The sequence below is a fragment of the Echinops telfairi genome, unplaced genomic scaffold (assembly GCF_000313985.2).
Source record: "Echinops telfairi isolate 266 unplaced genomic scaffold, ASM31398v2 ScPeMD7_7467;HRSCAF=8505_1, whole genome shotgun sequence".
NCBI classification, from domain to species: domain Eukaryota; kingdom Metazoa; phylum Chordata; class Mammalia; order Afrosoricida; family Tenrecidae; genus Echinops; species Echinops telfairi.
In genome coordinates this window covers 15230831-15258294 of record NW_022111368.1, presented here as the reverse complement: position 1 = coordinate 15258294, position 27464 = coordinate 15230831, and the positions used below count along the sequence as shown (strand labels likewise).

The window sequence follows — 27464 nt, the reverse complement described above, 5'->3', positions numbered from 1 at the left end:
CCCCCGCGTTGCCTGCTCGCCGCCTCCGCTGACATCATGCTCCAGTTCCTGCTTGGATTTACGTTTGGCAACATCGTTGGGATGTATCTGGCTCAGAACTATGACATACCAAACCTATCCAAGAAACTTGAAGACATTAAGAAGGACTTGGACACCAAGAAGCCACATAGCTCCTGAGACGACTGCGTTGCCCTTGGACGCACGGACGGGCCCACCCTTAAGGGCTGCCTCACCTTGACCTCGGACCCATTTCTATCGCTGTCTCAGGTCCCGAGTTGCCATTCAGCCCAAATGGGGCACCAGTTAGAGCTCGCAGTATCGACCCCACATCCCCACCGCTCCCACCCTTCTTCCAGCTGCTTGGGGGACCCGCAGACTGGATGGGGATGCTAGAGCAGTAAACACACCTGCAACTCAAAAAAAAAAAAAAAAAAAAAGAAAACGTTTTCTAAGTACTGTTTTAAAGGAAGATTTTAAAATTCAATCTCCAAGGGAGGGCTTAAAAAATTTGAGGGTAAAGGATTTTAAATAGAATTTTTTGAAACCCTCTCATATATAATCTCCAAATCCATCTGTATTCAGACTGTGATCATCCAAAATAGTATGTGACCTATATTTTAATTATGCATTAAAATATCTAACGATATATCCTTTTATATAATACGATTTGTTGTGCATGCATATGCATCATATATATGTAACAACTTGCCTCCACAACGGTTGTCCCAAATGATCAAAAATGGCCTAAGATTGCTTCTTCTCTCCATCAAACGAAACCCACGACAATCGAGTCCATCGCGACACACATTGTGTAGTAATAATTAAGAACCTACGACCACAAGTTTTAAGAACCCAATGTCTTGCTCACTCGTGGTATGGAATCGTTTTCCCCCCCGTCTCATCTTGCGGGAGCGCTGACGCACCGCGCCGAAAGCCTAAATTAGCACCGGAAGGAGCGCAGCAAACTGCTAACAGCTGTAACCGCTGGGACTCCGTCCAGCACGGTGGGCGGATGGACTTGGAGCGAGACCGGAAGTCCGCCGGGTCAGACGAGCAGAGGGGGCCCGAGTGGCGCACAGTGCCGACGCAATACGCACGCACGTACGTTCAGTCGCTCTTGAGCCGGCGACGACGCTGCGTCACGGGCTTTTGGGCGCTTCGTTCCCGGAGATAGCCGGTCGCTGCGGCCCCCACCGTAGCGGGAGCCAAGGCGAGGCGCAATGAGGCGCAGCAAGGCTGACGTGGAGCGGTACATCGCCTCGGTGCAGGGGTCCGCCCCGTCGCCCCGAGAGGTTAGTAGGCCTGGGAGGAGCGGTTGGCTTCTGGCCCTGCTCGGGTCCGCGGCCGGGTCCTGGCGCCGGCCTAGCGGCTTCAGGCCTGCCTGCACTCGGTAGTGCGTTCCGTTGGTCGCCGGTCCGATCGCGCGGTCCCGTGGGCTGCGTGGCGCTCGCGAGCCTGCTGTGCGGCCGGGGGACAGGGGGGCGCGCGTCCCGGAGGGGCGGAGGACCCGGGACGGCGTGGGGCCTCGGCCGCCAGCCGTTGGCGCCAGCGCTTCCTCTTTCTCACCGGAGGGCCCACCCTGGTCTGAATTTCCTTGGCCGCTAAGCGCCGCGCCTTTAGCGTCAGCTGCTGTCCCCGGGTTTTGGCGCCTGTCTTCGCCTTCCATTGCCTTCCCGGTGCCACCGGCGGGATTCTTTGCTGAGTCTCCAGGACAGTTTCCTTACTGCGGCCGAGGGGGCACCTCTCAGTCGTGGAAGTTGGTGGAACCTAGCCATAACAGACAGCCAGAGAAGGGCTTTTACCCTGGCAGTCCCTGGAGGGGACATCCTTCTTGGGAAAGTAGAGGGCCAGCGAAAAGGAGAAAGTCCTTCAACAAAATGGATTAACAGTGGGTTCAAATACAGGAACGGCTTTGAGGATGGTGCCGGAGGGATCATTGTTTCGCTCTGTCGTACATAGGGTCCCGCCCTGTGAGTTGGAATTGATTCTATGGGGCCTTTCCAACAGGCATTCAACTGACCGCAGCAGTGGCTTCTACAGTTCCATCTGCTTTAACACATAGCCCAAATGACAAGGGGTATTCCCCGTCTTGAGGTGTAGTTGACAACGTGCTAGTAAAGTTTCTGCCCCTTTATATTCACTCTTTGAAAGCGACTTTAATTTGCTTTAAAAAAAAAAAGGACTCCAGGTTTCTTTACCGATTATTACCATGGTTTAGAAGTTAAGATATTTTCCCTCTTTTGAGATAAACCGTATCTTTTAAGTTCAACAGAACTTTGAATGTGGAAGGTTAGGAAAAAGCTATTAAGTTTGGGTCTGCACAGTATCTGAAGTTGGTTTGCCAGAGGTGGAATCACTGCTCTTTCAAGTTTTGGAATTGGGCAAGTTAAACTCTTCTCACTAGTCAGATAGGCTTGTAACCTTGATAGGATTAGATGGGATGATTTTGTTAAACGTTTAAGACAATGCTTGGCACCTGTTACGTGCCATGGGGTTGTTTGAGACTTACAGCTCCCCAAAGGACGGAGTAGAGCTACCTCAGGATTTCCAAGACTATAGTTTTTAAGGGAGCAGACTGCCACATCTTTCTCCAAAGGAGCATTTGATTGTAACAGCTCGCTTTTTGTTTAGCAGCTGAGCGCTTCAACCATGGTGCTACCAGGACTTCTTCCTCTGGTGTATGTTGTCATCCTTTCGGTTTCTACTCATAGCGGCTCTGTACACAGCAGAATGAAACACTGGCTGGTCCTGCATCATCCTCATCATCCTTCCTATGTTGGAGTCTTTAGTTGTAGCCACTGTGTCAGTCCCTTCATTGAGTGTTTTGCTATTGTGTGAGTTGGTCTTGTTGAGTTTCTTCCTCATTTATCACTGATCCTCGACCAAGTTCCATAGTCTTCTCTAGTTCCTCCCAATAACAAAACCAAACCCACTGCTATGACATTGATTCCAATTCAACTAGATATATATAGCTATATATTTCCTAGACTGCAGATCTTCCTTGAAGCACAGTCTTTTTCACATAGTGGTGGATTTGAACCATTGACCTCACAGCTCACTGTTTATCCTACAGTCCTACTTGGACTCCTTCCTGATAGCATAATAAACCCTAAATAAATGTTAGTTGCAATTTTTGTTGATATGAAAAGAACAATTATTCAAGATGGGGGGGGGACAAGAGCCTATGAGAACAAAGAGGATCTATTTAAAGAAATAGAAGGAATTTTTTTTAAAAAAAGGAAAATTCTAGGGCTATCATGATAGTAAGTAATAGCCACATAGTTGTATCTTTCCCAGCCTTCTTTCCCCCCATATTCCAGGCTTATACCGAGACATGGAGAAATTAGAGATACAGGTTAGTTTTTTTAAGAGCAGCAGAGTTCTATAACTTTATTATTTCTCAGGAGTAGGCATCTACATCTGGTTATAGTTTTGAACTGTTGACATAATAAAAAAAATAGACTGGTGTCAGAGTCTGGAGCAGTAACATTTTAAGGTTTTCTATATCCCGTTGGTTAATAAAACTCTTTGTTGTTGTTCTTAGGGAGAGAACATTGACTCCCTGAAGATTAAGAACTATTGGACCCCCTCAAAGGGGTCGCGACCCACAGGTTGAGAACCACTGCCTTAGGATTAATGTTACTCTGTCTTGTAGTGTTGCATGAATCCAAACCAACTCGAAGGCAATGGGCTTTGGTTGTCAAGAGTACTGAATGAAGTTTAAGATGCTTGTAGGTCTTTAGAGTTTTAGCATCTATCTTGTTAAGATTTATAGACAAAAATACTGTCACTTGGAAGAGTCTTGAAAAATTGTAGCTTAGGAAACCTAATAGGACAGTTGTATTATATCACATGGGTTGCTATGAATCAAAAATTGATTCAATGGCATGCAGCAACAGCAATGAAAATATACTAGGTTAAGTAAAAATGTATTGTTACTAGGGTTACAGCTCATATACATGCACAGGTTCATTCTAAACAAAATGTGTTTAAAAATATCTCTGTAAATAGGAGATGGTTGCAGACAAGTTCTCTTTGATGTAGACGCATGTGGGACAGGGTAGAATTGCCCCTGTACATTTCAGAGGCTGTAGTTCTTTATGGACGTAGAAAGCCTCATCTTTCTCTGGTGAGAGGCCTTTAGTTTCTAGCTGCTGACCTTGTGGTTAGAAGCACAATGTGTAACCCACTAGGCCACCAGGGCTCCTCTTAGTCTCTTAGGCTGCTGTTAAAAAAAAAAAGCTCCCCCCAAAATAAAAAGTAGAACCTAAAACTCTTCACTTAAAAACCCTTGATAAGAAAAAGATGACACAGATGATTCGTAGAGCTTAGTTGTATAGCCTAAACTTGTCAGAAGTGTGTAATTATTAGAGGGAATGTTGATTTAGGACTTCAAAGACAAATAAAGCCAAACTGCACCCCTCCTTCGCCCCCCAAAAAGGCTCAGTCAAGATAGCACCTTCCAAAGAGCTCCTGGGAGAGTTAAATTCATGCCAAAAACATCAGCTCTGAGCGTTATGCTGACACTAGTTTTGAGATTTCCATGGGGTAAGTCTTGACAGATTTTCTTGAAGGACATTGGGATACAGGGGATCATTATGTAGAAGTTTTGTGAAAATGGAAATCAGCATTGGTGAGAAAAAGGCCAGGAGAGGTGCAGTACTGACAAGTTTTTTCCATTCTGACATTGTCTTGTTATTCAAGAATGGCAAGGACTGTTGGGAATCCTTACCCCATTCATCTAGTAGACCTGATAGTGCACTGTTCAGATATCCTTTTGCTTCCAAAACTCAACAAGGAAGGGAACATGATTGATTCTCTCCGGGATATCAAACTACTGTTTTGATGTTATGTAAATAAAGAAAGTACAGAATTGTTTTGGGGAAGGATTAGAGAGAGGGAAATGTTGCCTTTAGAAGTGTATAAACCAGTGTTTACCAAAGTGGGTGTTAGTGCCCTTCCCCGCCCCCATGGAGAGCACTGGGGTGACCCAGGAAGGCCTGAGAAGCATGTGTACACTGCATCCTGGCTTAGAGCTGTACTACAAGAGCCTTTTGTTGCCAGAGGGGCCTTTGTTGCCAAAGTGCCAGAGGGGCACTTTCTTTTCTTTTTCCTGAAAAGGGGGTGGTAGGCCAAGTAAGTTTGGGAACCTATGATCTAGAGCAGAAGTTCTGAACCTTCCTAATGCCGTGACCCTTTAATATAGTTTCTCATGTTGTGCTGATCCCCCCAACTATAAAATTATTTTCATTGCTACTTCACGACTGAAAATTGGCTACTGTTGGGAGTCAGGGTTGAGACCCACAGGTTGAGAACTGTTGCTCTGGAAGCACACAGCTTACACAATAAGGAATTTTTAAAAAGCCATCTCTGTAGAGATCAGATTCGGTTTCAAAATTATGGATTACACTATTTACAAACGTCTACATTCTAAGTCACTTTTATATTGTCATTCCCTCCTTTCAATCCCTACTTAGGGCACAGAAAGCAGGGGCTCCAGCACTTTCCATTACTGATCCTAAAGGGGCTCTTGGGGGGGAAGTGTTGGTGGGCTTCTTATTCTATTGGCACCAGCCCTGGGGTGCTGTCCCCTATTCCAGGTTGGTGGAATGGCCAAGGGTGTGGGGGCATGGAAACGCAGGGGGGACTAGACAACGTAGGTGGTTTTGGACAAATCTCTGAAGGCACAGGTACCCATGCCCCTTCCTGGACCTGGCTGGTTGCCCAAGCCTCTCTCTAACAGGAAGAATTGAGGTAGCAAATGGCTGAAATGCTCCAATAGGGGATATGACAAGTGAAGGAAGGGAAGGTCCCACTAAGTACAGCCCCTGCACAGTCCATGCGCTAGAAGAAGGAAGGCTTGTAAAGTGCTGTAGCCTCTGCCAGGACTGAGCTCAGGCAAGCTTGGAAGAAAGGCCAGGCAAGGGCACAGGAACCAGACCTTTCTGACCGGGGGGTTCCTTCATCCCTTTGTCAAGCTCTTTAAAAGTTGTTCAGCAACACTCGCTGCCTAATAGTAGTAGTGCATTGTAAGAGCAGAAAATATATACAGGTGATATCTCACATTGCTCCAGATTCAAACTTTCCACTACTTGAACAGTACAATTTGAAAAAAATCTCTGTGTTTGTAACTACTCGGTAGTCAACCAAAAATCTGACTTGACAACATAGATAGTGCTTGTGTTAGTGCGGTAAAATATTTGTCATTGTGCTTTTCCCTTGCACTTTGTGTAAAATATTGTAACATTTTTAAACTGTATTGTGTTTTGATTTTTAATGTACTGTATTCTGTCTAGATATTTTGGGGTATTTCTTCAACCAAGGGCTGTTAACTTGGTGTTAAGGTCCTGGGAAATGAGTTTATAGGTGTAATTTTTGGGCTTCTGAAACAATAATTTGGTTTTCCATTATTTCTTATGTGAAAAATATGTTCCGTTCTTGAATTTTTCGCTGTTCAAACACGACTGGAACGAACTCAGGTATCACTGTATTAAAAACTATAGTCTACTTCATACATTTGCGTCATTTAAAAGAAAACGTTGGTTAGCCATGACCATGTATTTTGTCATTAAAAAGAATAAACTTTTATTTGCTGTGACAAGCACTAGACAATTTCTTTGTGTAGTAGAAAAGGGTTTATTAAAATATTGTAAGTGAAATTCTTATGTGGTATAGGAGAAAAATGGATTATTGGATAGATGTCACCTGAGCAATTAATGGTTGTAAAAATTAAAATTTGGGGTTTAGTCCACAGTGGTTACCAAAGTAAATTTAAATTTAAAAGTAAAAAAGAAAAAATTATTTTTTGCTGCACAGAACTCCAAATCTTGTTTCACACGTTATTCATAGACAAATGACAACCTAGGCAGACTGTTTTCAGAAAACTCCCAAACTCCTATCTGACATTCTATTCTCCATCTCAAATTAAAGTTGGGAATGACTGAAATATATCAGCAGGAGAAGCTATACTACACGTGTTTTTCATGTGTAAATTTAAGAATCGTTTTAGTAGTTTGAGAAATGTCAGATTTATCTACCCTACTGAATTAGCAAAGATCAAAAAAATGAAAAGATTAGTCTGATGCATATATACTCTGATTTAGACACATACACTTATTAGTAAATTGATAGACTTTCAGAAGTAGAGAAGGAGAGAGATTACTGTGGAGGAGAATTTGGTCATAAAAAGGTGATCTTTATGTTCTTTGAACTAATTTCCATATGGCAGATTTTTAGAGAATTTTTGAAATTTATAAAGAAATAATTAAAGCTACATGAGTTTTTACATATTCTTGTAAGGAATAGACAAATTAAAAATAATGTACATACTTGCAACTCAAATACAATGAAGGAAATAGGATTTGGTGATAAAATAATGAAGAGGAGGCCTACTTAGATAGTTCAGTTACTGAAGGCCATAGGAGCAGATAATCTTCAACCACCTTAAAATTGCTACCATGCTGCTGTCTAGGGGGGAATTCATAAAAGTGTTCAATCAGAGTCCTGCTGAAGCTTTGATTCATTATTTCCTCAGCTACGTGCACACACCAAATGTCTGAACTTGTGGTTTCTCTCTCAAAATCAGACTCCCTGTCATTGAATCAATTCTAACTCATAGTCAGAACAGGACAGGGTAGAACTGCCCCTGTGGGTTTCCTAGATTGTAACTCTTTACCAAAGTAGAATGCCTCATTTTCCTCCTGTGGACAGTTGGTGGTTGCAAACTACTGATCTTATGGTTAGCAGCCCAACTTGTTACCCACTGTGCCACTAGGGGTCTTGTTTAAGAACTACAGGCTAAACTAAAACATGACTCACTCAAAAAACCCTCAGTTGATTTCTGACACATAGTGACCCGATAGCACAGAGTAGAACTGCTCCACTGGGTTTCCAAGACTGTAACTCTTTACAGGAGTAGAAAGCCTCTTCTTTCTCCAGTGGTGGTTTTGAACTGTGGAGCCTGGCACTTTGCAGCTTAGGGTGTAACCACCAGGCCATTGGGGCTCTTTTACTAAGTAGAAATACCATGGGACCAACCCCTCATCATCAGAGTAAAATTCACCTGTCTCCTGAAGGTTTAAAACCACCTCATGTTTTTTATTTGTGACAAAATGATGATTAATGAATTCTACTTCATAAGGATAAGTGGGAGGACCTGTGGAATAAGCAGTAGGCTGCTAACTGAACTGCAAGGCTGTCAGTTCAAGCATACGGTACCAACAACCCTATATGAGAAAGATGAGACTCTGATCCTATAAAGATTTTGTGTCAGAAGCAAACTCAAGGGTCACTGGGTTGTGATTGGCTAGAGCAGGCATCCTCAAACTACAGCCCGGGGGCCACAAGCGGCTCGCTGAGGACATTTATCTGGCCGGCCGGGTATTTTTGCCCCGTTTGTTTTTTTACTTCAAAATAAGATGTGTGCACTGTGCATAGGAATTTGTTCATAGTTCTTTTTTTTTTCACAGTTCTTTTTAAAACTATAGTCCAGCCCTCCAATGGGTCTGAGGGACAGTGAACTGGCCCCGTTTAAAAAGTTTGAGGACCCCTGGACTATAACATTGGCTTTGTTTTTTAAGCATTCGAAGAGCTGACATAAAAAAAGCAAAGTCTTGGCATAGTTGGATACCAAAAGTCAATGATCAGATGGCAGCGGTTCTGACCTCTTCTGTAAAACCCAAAAGGTCAGCAGGATAGAGAGACCTCGCTTTCAGAGCCTGTGTTTGCACTGAACATTGAGATAACTAGACCAGTGGGTACAAGAAGGAAGAAAACGTTCCTCAGTTGATCGTGGTAGTGATGGCGCACCGTTCTTGCTATAAGTGAACTATTGATTTGCATGCTATGTTAATTATAGTTGAATAAAACTAGGTATTTTAAAATGGAGATAAAGGAACAGTTTCCCTTTTACCCCACGGAGTTTTCCGTCTTCTCTGATCTCAGTATACACCTTTTTGTTTGGTGTACTGCTCTAACCCCCTGCCTTTTACCTGGCTTTTGACCCAGCTCACAGTGTGAAGGAAGTGGTAGCACAGAGGGCTTCCAGCTCATGGATGGTGCTGGTCTTTCTACTGTGTCGGATGGGAGCCAACCCCACAGGGTCTTTCTCAGGATTCTCTCAAGGCCATCCCGCTGACTGGTCTGAGTAGGACAAGGATAATCTTACCTTCATGTGTGTCACTAGTTAGATGAAGCGTTTGGTTTTATCAGTCAAGCCAAACCAAATCCACTGCCTTAGGGTCGATTCCAAGCAACTCAACGACTGTAGGACGGATTAGAACTGCTTTTAGGGATTCAGGGCATAGGCAGTAGGCCTTCTTCTTTTTTTTTTTTTTTTGTCAAATAGCTAAATGTATTTTTATTTTTTTTTAAACATTTTATTAGGGGCTCATACAACTGTTATCCCAATCCATACACACATCAATTGTGTAAAGCGTATTTGTACATCATTTCTCAAAACATTTTCTCTCCATTTAAACCCCCGACATTAGGTCCTCATTTTTCCCCTCCCTCCCTGCTTCCCCCTCCCGCATGAGCCCTTGATAGTTTATAAATGGGTATTTTGTCATATCTTGCCCTGTCCGACTTCTCCCTTCATCCACTTTTCGGTTGTCTGTCCCCCAGGGAGGAGGTCACACACAGTTCCATGTAATCGGTTCCCTCTTTCCTACCCATTCTCCCTTTACCCTCCCTGTTTTGCCACTCACACCACTGGTCCTATAGGGCTCATCCATCCTGGATTCCCTGTATTTTCAGTTCCTATCTGTACCAGTGTACATCCTCTGGTCTAGCCAGTCTTGCAAGATAGAATTCGAGTCATGGTAGTGGGAGCGGGGAGGAAACCTTTAGGAACTAGAGGAAGGTTGTATTTCTCATCATTGTTACATCGCACCCTGACTGGCTCATCTCCTCCCCGCCCAGTAGGCCTTCTTAAGAGAATTAGCAGTGCCTCAACTATTTAGGAAATCTCAAGAGAATTAGCAGTGCCTCAACTATTTAGGAAATCTCAAGGTTTGTCTCTTTGGAACCAAACCCCAAATTACTTTGTGTAAAATAGTTCTTTACTCTCTGCTATTTAAAGAGAATCATAGTTAATTCTACAATTTAACATACATCGAATTTATTTCAACATTGAATACACTAGGCAGAAATTACATGTTATTATCTTGTTATGGTTAATACAGAAGTAATCGAAGTTTAATATAGAAAATTTGAAGGGTAATATCTCTTTAAAGGATGTAAAGTATGATGTAATTCAGAAGTAATCTACATTTTTTTATATTTATCTACACAAAAAATGTTTAATTTGAAACAGTGCTCCCCCCTGTGTTTTTGTGAAGGCTTTAAAAATAAGATAATTAAAAAAAAATCTTTTGATGGCTTTGTGATCTTTTTTTTTTTGGATGGCTGTGTGATCTTATCACATGGATATAATCTGGTGGTGTGTCACAGTTTTCTGACTTTTTGAGTTTGGAATTGAAGAGCCAGGGCATACACTTGGTGTAGTACGTGAAGAATTGAATTTTTATTTCTGTTTTGTTAAATCTATTGAGTATGAAATTAAAGAACACTGTCTGGAACAGGGAATTTCTTAATTTGTCTTGTAAAAGCTTACTTGTGGTATCAGAGACATTTCTGGTATACCTCTCCCTTGGAAAATCTGATTTCTGTTATCTATAAAGTGATAGTGGTCCAAATGAAAGTGGTTTGTAAAGCTTATTGCTTCGGATAGCTTTCTGTTTTCTGAAAAAAAAAATTATGGCAATAATAAAAACAAGAAAATGAATAAAAAATAACAGAATAATATGCTTAATATTTTGACAGGCAATTAAAATACATCTTGGGAAATTTATAGAATGTAAATTATTTGGCATTATTCTTTCTTGGACACTTGTCCTTTTGAAAATAGATTCAAAATGTTTCAAAAGTTGTTTGTTTTTTTTTTAAGAAGTCAATGAAAGGATTCTACTTTGCGAAGCTGTACTATGAAGCTAAAGAATATGATCTTGCTAAAAAGTAAGTACCAAATGGTAAATATAGTTTTATTTTCTAAAATAAATGCCGTGTGCTCTTTGAAATAGATAAAAATATATTCTTTATTAGTTGTTTCTAAGTATATTCCAGAAAATGGATTTTTAATGACTCTCATAATGTTAAAAATTAATCCAAAATGATTATTTTTTGCAGGCCTGTTGATTATTACACCTAGTATAGGAAATGAATTGTTTTGACTTAAAACAGCTTTTTTAAGAATTGCCCTATATTAGAAGAAGAGAACCGTACTTATGTTTTAGTTTCTTCCTGCTTAGATATCTGGTTTTTCAATCACCCAGAAAATAGCAGTGGATGTAAAAGTTAACTGTGATTATTGGACTAAAAGGTAGCTTGTGTAAAAGGTCTTTGGTGGGTTTAGGAGGTACCATTCTCAGGCTTTGATCATTAGGAAATGTCATATAGTCTGATTTCCTGACTTAACGGTGACTGATAACAGAATTTGGAGGGAGGCAAATGACGAGGTGCATCACTGTTGGGAAAACAAATACTGATAGGAAAGGCAAATGGGGACATCTTTATATAACTAGCAACACTGGGCCTGCTAATAACTCCTTGCTGCTAATGATGTGAGGTTTTTCCCCAGTCTTGGGCTTTTGTCTAATTTTTCCTATGATAGCTGTCACTGAGCCTGGAGGGTGTTTGCTTATTTTTGTCAAGTGATTTTGAGAAATGGGAAAGTAGCTGCATTTAGCAGTGATTTTTCTTCTTTTTTTTCCTGTTCAATTTTAGCTGAATATAGTACTATTAGAATTCTTTTATTGTTTAAAAAGTACATAAATTATCTTGTTATTCAGGAAATTAATTCTTTAGTATTTTTGTTATTATAACATTAAAACTTTTAATTATAATCATTTTCTAATTTTTACACAAACCTCTGTAGTGCTTTACCAAAATTTGATCAGACCGAAAAAGTGACTAAAGTGTTCATTTCTTATTGGAAGAACCATTTGATAAATGTAATGTCTAATGTTAAAAGAAGAATGTTATGAACTGCATGTGTGTTTTTAAGTAGTATTCATTTTTCAATGGATAATTTTGAGTTAGCTTCATGTGTCTGTGTAAATGGGGTAACTAATAATTAGTGTAATAATATAAATCAGTGGTTTCTTTGGTCCATTGCCATTTAAGTAGTCGTAAATATAATTTAAAGGTTATTTTGTGTTCTTTTTAAAACAGATACATATGTACATATATTAATGTGCAAGAGAGGGATCCGAAAGCTCACAGATTTCTAGGTCTTCTTTATGAAGTAGAAGAAAACATTGACAAAGCTGTTGAATGTTATAAGGTAGGATTAAAATAGTATCTTCGTATACTTACCTGGCAGGGGAGATACCATGATCACGAAGGTGGTTTTCCCAGGGCAAGGCTTATCCATTGCACTCCGGATGTGCTGACCCCTGCGATTTCCCCAAATGTGGGAAACTCGACTGCATAATTTGTGGTAGTGGGGGATTGCATTTGCGCTCGCCCCTGAAAAAAAAGTCTTCGTATAGTTAAGTACATATGTTCAAAGTAATTTTTTGTATTTATGTTTTTGAATGTTAGGAAAACAGGCTATTTAGTGACACACTTTAAGTAGATAAATGTATTATTTGCCTTCACTACACTATAATTTATTATTGGAAAATTAGCACTTGTTAAATAAGATTAATTTGACACTTCATAAATTTTGAATATTGTATGGTCAGAAATGTTTATAGTCTCTGTGTATGGTGGTGCTTTTTTGGCATTCACCTCTTAAAAACAAATTTTTTTTTTTGATTCATCACTAGAAAATTTCAAGACGCTTTAATTTTAAGAACCATTGATATAGTATCATCTAATAATGCAGTGATGATTTTTTTAAACTCTTGAGTGTATACACTTTAGGATTAAAATTTTTTTCTTTAATTTTTTCCGATATCAGCGATCAGTGGAATTAAACCCAACACAAAAAGATCTTGTGCTGAAGATTGCAGAATTGCTTTGTAAAAATGCTGTTACTGATGGAAGAACAAAGTATTGGGTTGAAAGAGCAGCTAAACTTTTCCCGGGAAGTCCTGCGATTTATAAACTAAAGGTAAAAACAGAACAAAACAATACCTATTATAACAGCAGTTAGTGAAAACAACACACATTTTTAATATTTAAAGTTTCAATAATTTTTAGTTTTAAACTTTAAGCCATTGTAGTTCCCTTAAATTTTTCTTTAATAATTAAAAAAATTGAACTATGGAATGATAAATGTATTAACTCCCAATTAGTACTAAATTAAAAATTTTTTTTCTTTTAACCACTTTCTGAGTATAGTACCTGCTACCCACAGTTAATGTTTTATAATGGTACCCTAAATGAAATGGTAATTAAAATTTCTACTTTGTACAACCAAAACCTCATGGGATTTGGGTCCTTGGTTTGCAGATTTAATGTCATGGTTTCATTGGGGGCATCCCTGTTGATTGACTGACCTAGTTATGCATTTAGTATCTCCATTGTATCATGCTTGGATTCTTCAAAGCTTGAAAGCTGCTATCCAAAGCACAATTGGTCACTGTTTTCCTGAAGTAAAAGAATAAGAATCAGGAATAGTAGGGGTATGTGGAATGAGAATGTGTGGCCAATTGCCTCTGTCAACAACTGGCTCTGTTGCCACGAGACCGGAAAAATTGGTGGTACCCAGCTACCATTACTGAATATTTTGATCAAAGATCCTAAAGTAGAATCCTGATCACAATGGTGAAATGCAGAACTATTTCAAATTCAAATGGAATCCAGATTTCCTGGAGCCATAATGGCCAGATGAACCCCTAAGACAAAAATAACCCCTGAAGTCTTCTTAAAACTAAACAGTCGAAAACTAGTAAAGAATGTCTGCCTTGAGTAATGTGTTTCTTCAAGATCTATCTACGTGGAATCACATCAACAACGGCAACTCAAAAGGACTAGACAGGAGCATTAGGGAGCAGTGGGCTTATGTTAATGGTGGGAGGACCATCCAGAAAAAGAGGGTGAGACTGGTTGCACAATTTGAAGAATGTAGTCGGTATCAGTGAGAATTATACTTGGAGACATTTGCATTGGGGTGTGCTTTTGCTGTGTATTTTCTCAACAACAGAAAAATAATTGTTTTATAAACACCTTATTTTGAAATAATTACAGATTCACAGGAAGTTGCAAAAGTAATATGGTATAGATAAGTTTTTTGTAACATTCTTCCAGTCTTCCCCAATGGTTATATCTGAAGTATTATAGTATAATATTAAAACCAGGAGTTGCAGTACATTGTGTGTAATTTTATATCATAGATCATGATGCAGAAGTTTTCTATTATGATAGCTCTCCATCAGGCTTCCCCTTTTAAAGTCATATTCAAGCTCTTCTTCCCCACTCTCGCCAGCCCCTGACAACCACTAATTTGTTTTTTCATTTATACTTTGATCATTTTGAGAATGTTACATGTTGTAAAGATATAGTATGTGACCTTTTAAGATAGATGCTTTGATTTTTTTTTTTAAATTCAGCATGTCTTGAGATTGTATGTATCACTGGTTTATTCTTTTTATTCCTGAGTAGTAGACACTCCAAGATGGGGGTTAGAGGATGATGGAGAAGTGGAGAGTCAAGTTTAGGGAGATAACAGAGCAGCTTGAGGATGATGACGTGTTACAAGGGTGGACTGGGGTGGTCTAGGCTTCTAATGAAGACATGGGTGTACTGTTATATATGGTTTTAGTCCTGGTAATATCCTGAGGCAGACATGAGCTGGAAACAGATGTCCGAGGGGCTTACTGTGATAGGTAGGATCCTTGTGGTGGCAACATCCTCGGGCTAGACATAGTGACAATCATTGTATGTTTAAAATGACACAAGTGTTTCTTTAAATCAGTGTTTCCCAAAATGGGTTATAGCGCCCCACCCCCAGGAGGGGGTTACTGAAAGGATCCAGGGGAGCTGTAAAAGCAAATACCTACACTTTATCCTGGGTTATGGGCTATAATGCAAACGTTTTTCATTGCCAGGGGAGTGGCTGAGTAAATTTTTCCCCCCCTGAAAAGGGAACAGTAGGCCAAAAAATTTGGGAACCTATGCTCTAAAGGCTTTTTTCTTTTTGTTAAATAATAGGAGCAGCTTTTAGATTGTAAAGGTGAAGATGGATGGAATAAACTTTTTGACTTGATTCAGTCAGAACTTTATGCAAGACCTGATGATGTCTATGTGAATATTCGGCTAGTAGAACTGTATCGGTCAAATAACAGATGGAAGGATGCTGTGGCCCATTGCCATGAGGCAGGAAAAAACATAGCTTTACGTTCAAGTTTAGAATGGAATTCATGTGTCGTGCAGACCCTTACGGTAGGTAAAAGCTGTTGAATCTACAATTCTGAATAAACTATGCATGCAACTTTTTGTAAGTAAGCATCTCCCTCTAAGACTTAAAATTCTTTCAGTTATAGAAAGCAATTAGAGGAATTTTTATGAATATTTCAATTTACATGGGCAGGATATAGCGATAAATAAGACAAATATAAACTTTTGGGGGGCATTTTTATTTATGATACTGGTGTAAAAACCAATATGATTTAATAAAACTTATAGTATATGTAGCACCCCAAACTCAACAGCTGTTGAATCATTTTCGACTCACAGTGACCCTGTACGACAGAGTAGAATTTCCCGTGGGTTTCCAAGGCTTTAAGGTAACTCATTTTTCTTCCACAGAGCACTGGTGGAGTGAAACTGCTGACTTAGGATTAGCAGCCCCACTGGTAACTTAGTGTGCCACCAGGGCTCTTGTCAATGTTACGGAAATGGACAAATGAATTATAGACAGAAGACAGTACACTTGTAAGAATTTGATAAAGTTTTGTAATGTAATGTTTTTTTTTCTTTTACAAAATAGGACTACCTGGACTCTTTACAGTGTTTGGACACTGATAAAAATGACTGGAGAGCAACCAATAGAGACTTTCTTCTGGCTTATGCTAACCTTACATTTCTTACACTTTGCGCTAGGGATGTGCAGGAATGTAGAGAACTGTTGGAAAAGTATGTTGGCTTTATTTTCTTAAAGAGTATTTTTTTGTATAAACAATAGAGGTTATTTTTATAGTAATTCAGTATATTAGTCTAAATATATCCCATCATTTTTTTTAATGTTCTTAGGAGGTTTATATTTAATATGGTAAACAATTTGGAAGGAATCTTGTTCTTTTTTTATTTTATAGGATTAAATTAGTTGGTATGACTTTGATTTTCACAGAACTCTTCATAATTTAGGCTTGATTAAAATTTATCTGTATTATGAATATTCTTACTGCCAATCTAAGTTTAATTTCTAAAAGTAAATAGTTGAAAACACCCTAATGTAGTATGACAATAAAATTCATCTGTTATCAGATGGATTGACAGGTTCAGTTGTACTTGTATAAGCAGTTAGCATCACTAGGATTTCAGAAAACACTTTTTAAAATGAGAAACAAGAGAATGCAAATACATAATATGAGGGAGCTTTAAAAAGTTTGAAAAAAGTACCATTTAAAAATTTTTTTTCAGTAACTTTTTGATGCTATCACATCCGTGGTTTTCCTAAACTTTGGCACTGAGGGCCACTGACTCTTTTATTAAAATATATTCAGTTGAATGAATAAAAAAATCAGATTTCTGTTAGATCATTTGAGCAGAGGTTGACTAGAGCTTGTGGGCCAATAATGATCCACTGCTTGATTATGTACATCAAATTTTCCCTGGAACGGAGCCTAGTCATTTTGTTTACAGATTATCTGTGGCAGCTTTCATGCTAGTGATGGAGTTGAGTGAATTCTATAGCTTGAGTAGAGATTCTATAGCTAACTTAAAATTTTAGATTATTTTAAAATACGGTATTTTATTTTGTATGACTCTTACTCAGGTTTTTTGGTCATAGGATCCATTTATATATAACCTTTGGGAACCCCAAAGATAATTTATGAGTTATATCTATCAGTATTTACCATATTAGAAATTAAAACATTGACATATTTATTTAATATGATGGCCTTTATATGGTAACAGCATTTGCTTTTTTTTTGTGTAAAATACAAAAAAAGGAGAAGAATGGCATTATTTTTGTAGTTTGGCCAGTGCCTTAGTGTGTGGCTTAATAGAACACAGCTGGATTCTCATCTATTCTGTTTTCAATCTGTTAAAGAATTTTCATGTCATGGAGCTTCTGTAAAGCTACACTGTATACAAGTCAGAAAACAAGAGTGACAAATACCTGCTGTGTCTTACTATGCAGACCATTGAAAGGGTCTTTGGGAACTCTAGAGTCCTCAGACTTAATTCTGTGTAACTGATAGAAGAAATAGTGTTACCATTATAGAAACGTATTTTTTCAACGTTCAGGAGGCTAGAAGTGTGAGTTTATTATGTAGGGTCTAGGGGAAGGCTTCTTCTCTATGTGGATAATGGCTTATGTGGCCTGGCATCTTGCTCCATTTCTGCCCCTCTTGCTTGTTAAATCTCTTATTTGTATATCAAGAGATAGATTTAAGAGGAACCCTGTTCTGGTCATGTCTCATTAACATACCAACCCTTTTGGGGTATACAATTCAACAGATAACATTTCATCTTTTGTCCTCCTCCCAGTATTTATATCCTTGCCACATAGAGAACACATTTACTCCATCACATCAAAGTCTTAGTAAGTAGTAGAAAGTCTCATCTTTGATTCATGTAAATCAAATGTGGATAAAGCTAGCTTATTCCATTCTGTGGGGTAAATTTATGTTTGAACCTCTGAAATCTGGAAAACAAGTTACCTGCTTCCAGACTACAATGGTGGAAGGGCACAAGGTAGATATTTTCATTGCAAGTGGGAGAAATTGGAAGAAAAAAGGGATGAGCAAGTCCAAAATACAGTTATATTATCTCTCAAGACTTGAAAATAACCCTGTTTTCTGCGACCATCTAGGCAGTAGCCTCACCCTCCAGGCTCTGTGTGTTGGCCATACCCTCTGGATTCTTAAATGCAGGCTTCCTTTTTCTGGGGTTCAGCTTTACTTTTTAAAGCCCTCTGTGATTTTACAACTTGCTGCTTCAACTTTAGGTGGCCCATTTCTCTAGCCATCTTAGTGGTTCCCTTATTCCCACAGGCCCCATTTTTACCACCCCTTCAGCTTTGGGTGGTATCCTTACCCTGGCATGCTTTAATGGCAGCCCCACATTCTGGAACCCTGTTGGCAAAGATCTTTGAAATGTAGGCACTGTACTCCCCTTTTGAGCTCCAGGAAACTGTACATAGCCCCACTCTGAAAATGAGACATGTTCCCTCTATTAGGTTTACTGATCTGTGAGCTGCTTCAGGAGTGGTCCTTTTCTTGATGCACAGCAGATGTAGCTTCTTTGCCTGTTTTTAAAAAAATAATTTTATTTGGGCCTCATACCGCTCTTATCACAATAAATCCATCCATCCATTGCGTCAAGCACATTTGTACATTTGTTATCATTATTTTCAAAACATTTTCTTTCTACGTGAGCCCTTGGTAGCAGCTCTTCATTTTTCCCTCCTCCCACCTTCCCTCCCTCCCTCTTGATAATTTATAAATTTTAATTCTTTTCATGTCTTACACTGACCGATGTCTCCATTCACCCACTTTTCTGTTGTTGATTTCCCCGGGAGGGGGTTATATGTAGATCATTGTGATCCGTTTCCTCCTCTTTTCCCCCACCTTCCCCTTACCTTCCTGGTATTGTTACTCTCTATTGGTCCTGAGGGGTTTATCTGTTCTGGATTCTCTGTGTTTCCAGCTCTTAACTGTATGCATGTACATGCTCTGGTCTACCTGGATATATAAGTTAGAATTGGGATCAGGATAGTAGGGGGGAGGAAGCATTAAAGAACTAGAGGAAAGTTGTATGTTTCATCGTTGCTACATTGTACCCTGGCTGTTCCTCTCTTTCTTATGACCCTTCTATAAGGGGATGTCCAGTTGTCTACAGATGGGGCTTTTAAGATTTTTTGTTCTGGGTCTTTGATGCCTGATACCTAATCTCATTGACACCTCATGATTACACAGGCTGGTGTGTTTCTTCCAGGTGGATTTTGTTGCTTCTCAGCTAGGTGGCCGCTTGCTTGTCTTCAAGCCTTTAAGACCCCAGATGCTATATCTTTTGATAGCCGGGCACCATTGACTTTCTACACAATATTTGCTATGCATCCATTTTGTCTTTAGCAATCATGTCACAAAGGTGAACACCATGGAATGCCAGGTTATTAGAACAAACTGTTCTCACGTTGAGGGAATACTTGAGTAGAGGCCCAACGTCCGTCTGCTACCTTGATACTCAACATGTACATAGTTCTATTTCCCTGTCATATATAAATATATTTATATACGTACATGCCTGTATTTAGATCTCTAGAAATGCCCTTTGCCTCTGATTCTTTCCTCTATTTCCTTTTACTTTCATCTTGTCCCACTATCCTGTTTGTCCTTCATTCCGGTTTCATTAATTCCTCTCGGTATGTTGCCCTTAATCAAGCCCTACCAGGCATCCTTATGCTCTCCTCACCATTGATTTTAGATCACTTGGTGTTCTCTTTTCCCTGGGTTTGTTAAAACCCACTTCCTTTCCCGCCTCCCCTCTCCTATGTTGTCCCCCACCTCCCCTCACCTGCAGCCATCGGTCCCTCATTTTCTCCTCCAATTGTTTATCTTGCCTATCTTATCTAAATAGACATACAGAGACAATAATAAGCACAAAACAAGGCAGAGCAAAACAAAACAACAAAAGAAAACAAAAAACCCCAAACAACAACAAAAATCAACAACAACAACAAAAATGCCTGTAAATAGTTCCAGTTCTGCTTTTTGACCTTTAGGAGTGTTTTCCAGTCCAGCCTGATGGGGTGCCATGCCGTGGTCCCAAAGTCTATCTTTGGTATTCCCCAGGGACTTCATTGCTTTGCTCCCCTTGCTGCTTTCTTGCACGCCCTTGGCGTGGGCTTGGTGGGCCAGGATGTGTTCCACTCTCTTTCCCTCTTTGTTTGCTCATGTGTGCTCTGATCAGACCCACCCTCTCCCTAGCTGTAGCTTCAGTGCTGTCCTTTGTAGTGCATTCTTCTGACAGGGGAAGGGGGTTGTCCATGTAATTGGGATTGGGGCTGGCCGCTGCAGACCTCTCCATTGGTTCCCTGCTTCGTGCTGCATTGTTGCATTCACATACCGGGTAGAAGTCTGGTCCCTCTCTCCCTCTCCTATAAACAACACCCTTCTCTTGGGTGGGTTAGTGCCCTGTTCCCCCCTCCCCATGTTCCTCCCTCCCCTCTTTGCCATATGTGACCCTGGATTGGGATTGGCCCCTGCCATAGTACCTAGACCTTACCCCAGGAATGTATGTATATAGTAGCTTTCCCCCTATGCCCATTTTGCATTTTTAAGCTTATCTCAGCGGACTCTTGTACTTGTCCTTTGTGCTTGGCTTACTTTGCTTAGCATAATTTCCTCCAGTTATTCCCATGTGGCGATGTGCTTCGTGTGTTCATCATTGCTTTTTAGGGATGTATGTACTCCATTGTATGTATGTACCACAGTTTTTTCCCTATTTTTTATTTTTAATCATTTTATTAGGGGCTCATACAACTCTTACCACAATCCATACATATATCAATTGTGTAAAGCACATTTGTACATTCATTGCCCCCATCATTCTCAAAACATTTACTCTCCATCTAAGCCCCTGGCATCAGTTCCTCATTTTTTCCCCTCCCTCCCGTACCACAGTTTTTCAATCCATTCATCCGTTGATGGAAATTTGGGTTGTTTCTAACTCCTTGCAATTGTGAACTGTGCCATGATGAACATTGGAGCACAGATGTCTGGCCGTGGTTTCTGGGGATCGCTGGGTCACATGGTAGCTCGATTTTCATCTGTTTTAGATATTGCCAAATCGATTTCCATAATGGCTCTACATACCTACAGGTTCACCAGTAGTGGACGAGAATTCCTACCTCCCTACAGCCCCTCCAACACATGTTATTTTCTGGTTTTTTGAATTGAGCTATCTTTGAGGGTGTTAGGTGGTATCTCATAGTTCTAATTTGCATTTCTCTTATGGCTAATGGTCAGGAAATTTTCTCATATGTTTATTGGCCATTCAGGCTTCTGCCCATGTGAAACTTTTGTTCTGGTCCTTTGCCCACCTCCTTAGTGGGCAATTAGTTTTTTTCGTTTTTGGAAGCTAGCAGAGTACTGTAGATTATAGTAATAAGCCTTTAGTCTGATGTATCATTGCTAAAGATGTTTTCCCATTCCGTGACCTCTCGCTTATTATTCTCTTGGTGAATTCTTTTGATGTACACAGGTGTTTTATCTTCAGTATATCCCACTTGTCAATTTGTGACTCCTCTGTATTTGTGTCCTCCCCTATTTCTGATAACCTATGTATTCCCTGGGCTAAAGTTCTCAGGTTTGTCCCAATTCCTACATTGATGTCCCTAATAATTTGGGGTTTTGCCTCAAGGTCTGCGATCCACCTTGAGTTTATTCTTGTGCATGGAGTGAGATAAGGGTCTTGCTTCATTTTTCTGCAGGTAGATAACCCATGTTTTCCAGTACCACTTGTTGAAGATGGCATCTGCTTCCCATTGGATATTTTTTGGAACCTTATCAAAGATCAGTTGTCTGTATGCTGATGATTTTATTTCTGGGGTTTCAGTTCCTTTCCATTGGTCTGAGTATCTTGTCATCATACCATTACCATGCGGTTTTGACCATTGTGGCCGTATAATATGCGCTAAAAATCAGGTAAAGCAAGCCCTCCCTCTGTGTCTTTCTTCTTGAGTTCTCTGCAAATTCTCCTTTGCTTCTTTTCTACTTGGAGAATTTCAAGAGGTAGTAGTTCTGTTCCTTCTTTGAAGTTTTGTTTTTCTTTTGGACAGTTCATTTAGAAGTCCATCTCCTTCCTCTTGCATTTTACTAGGGCAAGGAGGAACTACTTGACTTCTTTATGATCTTGCTTAGAAGTCTCAGCTAGATTTCCAGGGTCTTCACTTGCAAGTTCTGCCTTCAATCAAACAATTATTTGAACATACCTCTGACAAGTTAATTGTCTTGGCATAAAAAGCATCACCTACTCCAGTGGCCAGTCATATTCATTATTTTCTTTTACAGCTTCACCAGAAGCACATTTTACATCCACATTTTGTTGCTGGTACCATATATATTCTCTAGGATAATAAGAGTCTTTCTCTTAGTGCTCCTCACATCCTTCTGAGCCCTCACCAGAATTGCCTTTGACATTGACAGTTCTACCAGCAGTCTCTCCAAGACAATCTTAGCTTTACTATTAGGCACTTTAAAAATTTTCTAGCCTCTAACTACTCATTAATCCCAAACGTCCCATTGTAGTTTTTAGAGCAGCACACTACTTCTGGTACCAAATGTGTAATGTGAGGTTCTTTAGAGAAACAGAAATAGTGAAGTACACTCATATATTAAAAACATAGGCTGTTAGGTGTGTTGAGTTGGTTGCAAGTCAGCGACGCTAAGTACATCGGAAGGAAGCATAGTTTGGTCCTGTGCCATCCGCACAAGTGTTACCGCAGAGCCCATTGTTGCAGCCACTTTTTCAGTACATCTTGTTAAAGGATTCACCTTTTTTTTTTGTTTTTGCTGCTGCTCTTGTACTTTACCAAGCGTGATGTCTTCAGGACACATCCATACATATACAAGACACAGGAATAGATACAGATTTATTTCAAGAAAATAAATTTTGCAGTTTTGCAAATTGGCAAAATCTGTGGACCCTCCTGACTTGTGGTTATAGGAGCCCATGGACCCAAATCAACAGGTCATGCATTAGGTTGCTGGTTCACATTTTAAGAAACAGAGGTCAGGAGTTGACACGATGGATGCAGGGTCAGGAGAGAGTGAGCTTTGCCAGACTGCCCACATACATTGACTGCAGACCTGCCCCCAAGAAAACCACCTTAACTGATTGACTGCTCACAGCAGTTCGCAGAATGGGGTAGTTACTTATTTAGTATCATGGTCTACACAAATTGACATATAACCTTAACCATTACACTTAGTTTTTTTTATTGTAAAAACCATGTTGCACAATTCTAATAAGAGTTTTGTTTGGGTTTTAAATAATTGAAGTGTGTGAAGTCCATTAGGAATAATGAGTATGTAGAAATACTCATTACTTATATAAATTACACATAGTAATGAGAAATACAACTTATTTAACTAGTTATATATATATAATTGGCAATTGCAATGTTGATAACTCAGGTATATTAGTTTTGTTCTTTTAATATGAAATTCGCATGCTTAACTTGAGAAATTCCAACTGTGAATTAAGTAATGAAACCATATAATTAAGAAGGAATTAGGAAATAATTTCGTTTCCCAACTTTATCCTGGTTTAATAGGAAACAACATGTGGTCAATAATCTTTGATTTGTGTCCTTCATTTGTGTTTCTTGGAGGGCTCCCAATAACATGTGAAGTGAGACTTCCTTCACAGGGGTTATAGGGAAGTACCCGGGATATTTAGTTCCTAATTGTCTAGATCGTTTGTGACTTAAGAAACCAAGGATAAGGATTATTAGTGTGAATACATTAGTGAAAAGTAAATACTCCCTTATTTTCATTTTGAGTTAAATAATGAAACTGATTATTTATAGCTGTATAGGTATGAACTACTTGTTTACTATTTTAATATTCCAGTTTTGATGGCGCTCTTCAGTCTCTGAAATCTTTGGTGGGTGGAAATGATGAACTCTCAGCGACTTTCTTAGAAATGAAAGGACACTTCTACATGCATGCCGGTTCTCTGCTTTTGAAGATGGGCCAGCACAGTGATGTACAGTGGCGAGCACTCTCTGAGCTGGCTGCACTTTGCTATCTCATAGCATTTCAAGTAAGCCTTTTCTAGTTGTTTTTGTATGAATGGCATTTTATTGAGACTTTGTTGTGTTTCACATGAAGCTTTCCACTATTAATGTAGTGCACACATGACCATAAACTTGGACAGTTAAAGTTAAAATAGCTTGACAGGCAAAACAAGCAAACAAACCAGGATTTATACAATTCTGATAAGCATGGTAAACTGAGTACTTTGATGCATTTTTGTTGGTAGGTAGGCTTATTTGAAGAAGAATTTCAAGAATTTTCATCTATTTAGTGTTGCTAATTTTAGGACAATATAATAATGAATTGAAGTAAAATTGCATGAAATTTTATTTTAAAAGATATCCTTAACTTGGATAAAAACCATAATTAATAGGTACAATCTGGAGAGTGCTTATGTAGACTATGATAGGAGAATGTGATTAGCAAACATTTTATTAGGTTAATTGTTTTATATAGATGTATTTTAAAAACAAGCTTAGCATGGAATAATCACAATATATAACATAGTATATTAAGGACCTTCAACAAGCTTGTGGAAAAATTCACTATCTTTTAATTCCATCTTTCCAAGAACTTTTTTGAAGTCTCCTTAAATCCTTTCTCTACTAAATTAAAAACACACTTTTTAATCTCACATAAAGTATACTTTACTTCCTGCAGAATACTGTTTTTATTGTAACATAGATATCTTCTCAGTCTCTTTGTCTTTAAACTACCACATACAAGGAGGCTTCAAAAATTACATGAAAAAAATGGAATTTAAAGTTAAGAACTTGAACAGACAACAGAATTCCAAAAATAAAACAGCCACATCAAGATGATGGAGAATGGATCAAGCTAGAGACCCAGAGCCCATCTGTGGACAATTGGATGTCCGTGCTCAGAAGGGCTGCTCGGAGGAGAAAATGTATCCAGGGTGCAGTTTTGCGCAGATGAAATACACAACACCCCTCCAGTTCTTGAATCCTTCCTCCCCCCACTATTATGATAATTGTCCAGTCTCACAATTCCCACTAGACCGGTATACAGACAATAGCACAGACGAGAGCTTTCGATATGTGGAATTCAGAAAAGACGACCCCTTTCAGCAACAGCAACGATTCCAGGAGGAGAAGGGCGCGGAGGGGAGGGTACGGGAATGGATGGCAGTGACAGCAGAGTAAAGCCCTCGGGAAGAATGCCAGGACAGTAGGTGAAGGGACGGACAGGGTAGTGTAAGACATGTATAAATAATAACTACATGATAAGGATTCGTGGGGTGGCAGAGTGGGGGAGGAAGGGGAAAAACTGATATCAAAGGGCTTAAGAAGAAAGATAATGTTGAGAAATTATTGATACCAATAATTGTACATGTCTGCTTGAGATAATGGGCATATGGTTTGTTATAATATATGTAAAAGCCCCCAATAGAATAAATTTATTTAATAAAAAAAGTAAAAAGATAAGGATTTTGGTTCCACCAATTTTTTGAAATTCCCTGGTATTTCCATTGAACCAGATGTAGAGTGGGAACCTCCTAGTTGAATTTTCTAATAGTTTATTTTAGAGCTTTATTATCAAAATGACAAGTGTAAAAATGAGATTGAGAGCTGCATTAAGGGTCTATCGAGAGTCATCCGGCTAACTTCCTATTCTTGTTCAAAGTTCTGCTTAGTAGGACTTGCATTTTTAGCTAGATAGAAACTTTTGAGTTAACGTGGAAATGGTGACTTGATAATTTGATTGAATGGATTCATAACTAATTAACTAGCCGCAAGATGTCAGCTACTGAACAATTTGTAAGTGATTAAATAAATGAATTGTCAAAAGAATTATGTTTCACTCCACGTTTTTGTGAGCGCTTCAGCATTTATTTATGAAAGAGTTCAACAGCATGTTTAGGAAACTTATGGCTGAAAAAACAGGTCAAAAGGATACATTCTAAAATCCCAAAGCCAGAACTTTTAGGTTCGTAAAGATGATCCTTATTTTGAAAAGTTACTATTGTAGGAAAGGCGATTTTATCCATAAGGTTTAAAATTTTAGAGGCACAAAAGGATTTATTGTGAGTACCTTGCTATCTCTGTTTCATAGTTAACCCCTCTTTCCTGGAGGAACTGGTATTTGTTTCTTATGAGTTCTTCAAGAAATGTTGTGTGCATATGCCACAAAATATACAAAGATATGTATGTGTACATGCTCTCCCACCTTTAAAGAAATTCAGATAGCAAACATTCTGAAAATTATGTTTACTTTGCTTTATTTTTATGAACTATATCTTGGAGATATTTCCATTTCAGTTTGGTTTGATGGTTGAATATTATCCCATTGTATGGATGTATCATAGTTTTTCAATAATTCAGAAATATATGTGTCATTTAACATGAAAATGTATGAGTAGAATGAATTCCTGAAAGAATTACAAGATGAACTTTCATATACGCATTACAATTTTTTAGAACTATTGCCAAATTTCTTAAAATCATAGAGATTATACCAAATTAACATCCCTATCAGCAATTAAGAAAGTCATTTAGAAATTTAAGAGTTAGATACTCTGTCCACCACCTCCAATAAGTGATTGTTGCCTGTTGAACATTTTCAGTGATGGATAGTCACTAGTTTTTAGTGAAGCCCTTTGTATCTTTAGATCATTGGATTCTTATGTGGTGTGAATATTTCTTGACTTTTCTAACCATTGAGCTCCCTTTTTCTTTCGGTGCTATTAAAAATGTTTAAACCTTTTTATATGAGAAAATTTTCTTAGTATCTTATGGCAGCTGTCATATCTATTTGTTTCCTATTGCAGTAGTTTTTCAGGGGAAATGGTTTGGAGTGCTTTTTGTGACATTTTCAAGTATGATTTGATCAGTAAAGTATGACTACCCTCTTTCGTTGCTCTATTAATACAGATAGAAAAGTTCTTTAACTTCTCTTTCTCTAAGTGTAAGTCGAATGTGATGTCAGTAGAAAGTAGTTTCTCAGAAATGTTCTCTTTAAGCATCTTTCATAGATTTCTTAGCAAATTCCTTGGCGCCTAGTTTTTTTTTTTTGCATTGTTTTCCAGCTCATTTTAACTATTGATTGATATTTTCAAAAAAGTGAGTATAGTAGGAAGGATCATTTTACTACTAGAAAATGAGTTTTACTGAATTAAGGTTTTTATTCTAAAATTATCAGGTTCCAAGACCAAAGATTAAACTAATAAAAGGAGAAGCTGGACAAAGTCTATTGGAAATGATGGCCTATGATCGTCTCAGCCAATCAGGTAATAATACTAAAATACTCATTTCTATCTAGTCAGTTTTCAGAAGCAAAAGGGAAGCTTTTTCTGCTAGGAAACTTCAAACCTTCATCTATCCAGCAGATAAGTCTATTGTTTAATCTTTGTAATATTAAATCCAATGGATAGGAAAAGGAAGTATCTCCTTTATAGGGAACAAATATTTGATATTATTTGTTCATTGATAGGCAGCTGCTTGACCCTCCATCCTGGATATTTCAAAGCTTGCTCTAAACCTTTTTTTTTCCTTTTTTCTTTTTTAA

General features: G+C 38.9%; 2 protein-coding genes and 1 non-coding gene across 3 annotated transcripts in view; all 3 read left to right on the top strand.

Annotated features, from left to right (window-relative positions):
• Positions 1–186, top strand: STMP1 (short transmembrane mitochondrial protein 1). Its single transcript, XM_004704320.2, has one exon. It carries the CDS (start codon positions 37–39, stop codon positions 175–177), a length of 141 nt encoding a protein of 46 aa, XP_004704377.1. The 5' UTR covers positions 1–36; the 3' UTR covers positions 178–186.
• A 1014-nt stretch (positions 187–1200) lies between these two features.
• RANBP2 (RAN binding protein 2) overlaps positions 1201–27464 on the top strand; it is a 64439-nt gene continuing 38175 nt past the window's right edge. The window contains exons 1-8 of the mRNA XM_045283984.1: positions 1201–1292; positions 10949–11016; positions 12232–12343; positions 12965–13117; positions 15160–15390; positions 15938–16083; positions 23754–23946; positions 27099–27186. Of these exons, the coding sequence (XP_045139919.1) occupies positions 1221–1292; positions 10949–11016; positions 12232–12343; positions 12965–13117; positions 15160–15390; positions 15938–16083; positions 23754–23946; positions 27099–27186 (1063 nt within the window). The 5' untranslated portion in view covers positions 1201–1220. The remainder of the gene's footprint in view (positions 1293–10948; positions 11017–12231; positions 12344–12964; positions 13118–15159; positions 15391–15937; positions 16084–23753; positions 23947–27098; positions 27187–27464) is intronic.
• On the top strand, positions 12368–12531 carry LOC115873260. Its single transcript, XR_004048312.1, has one exon. It is a non-coding gene; the product is annotated as a U1 spliceosomal RNA (small nuclear RNA).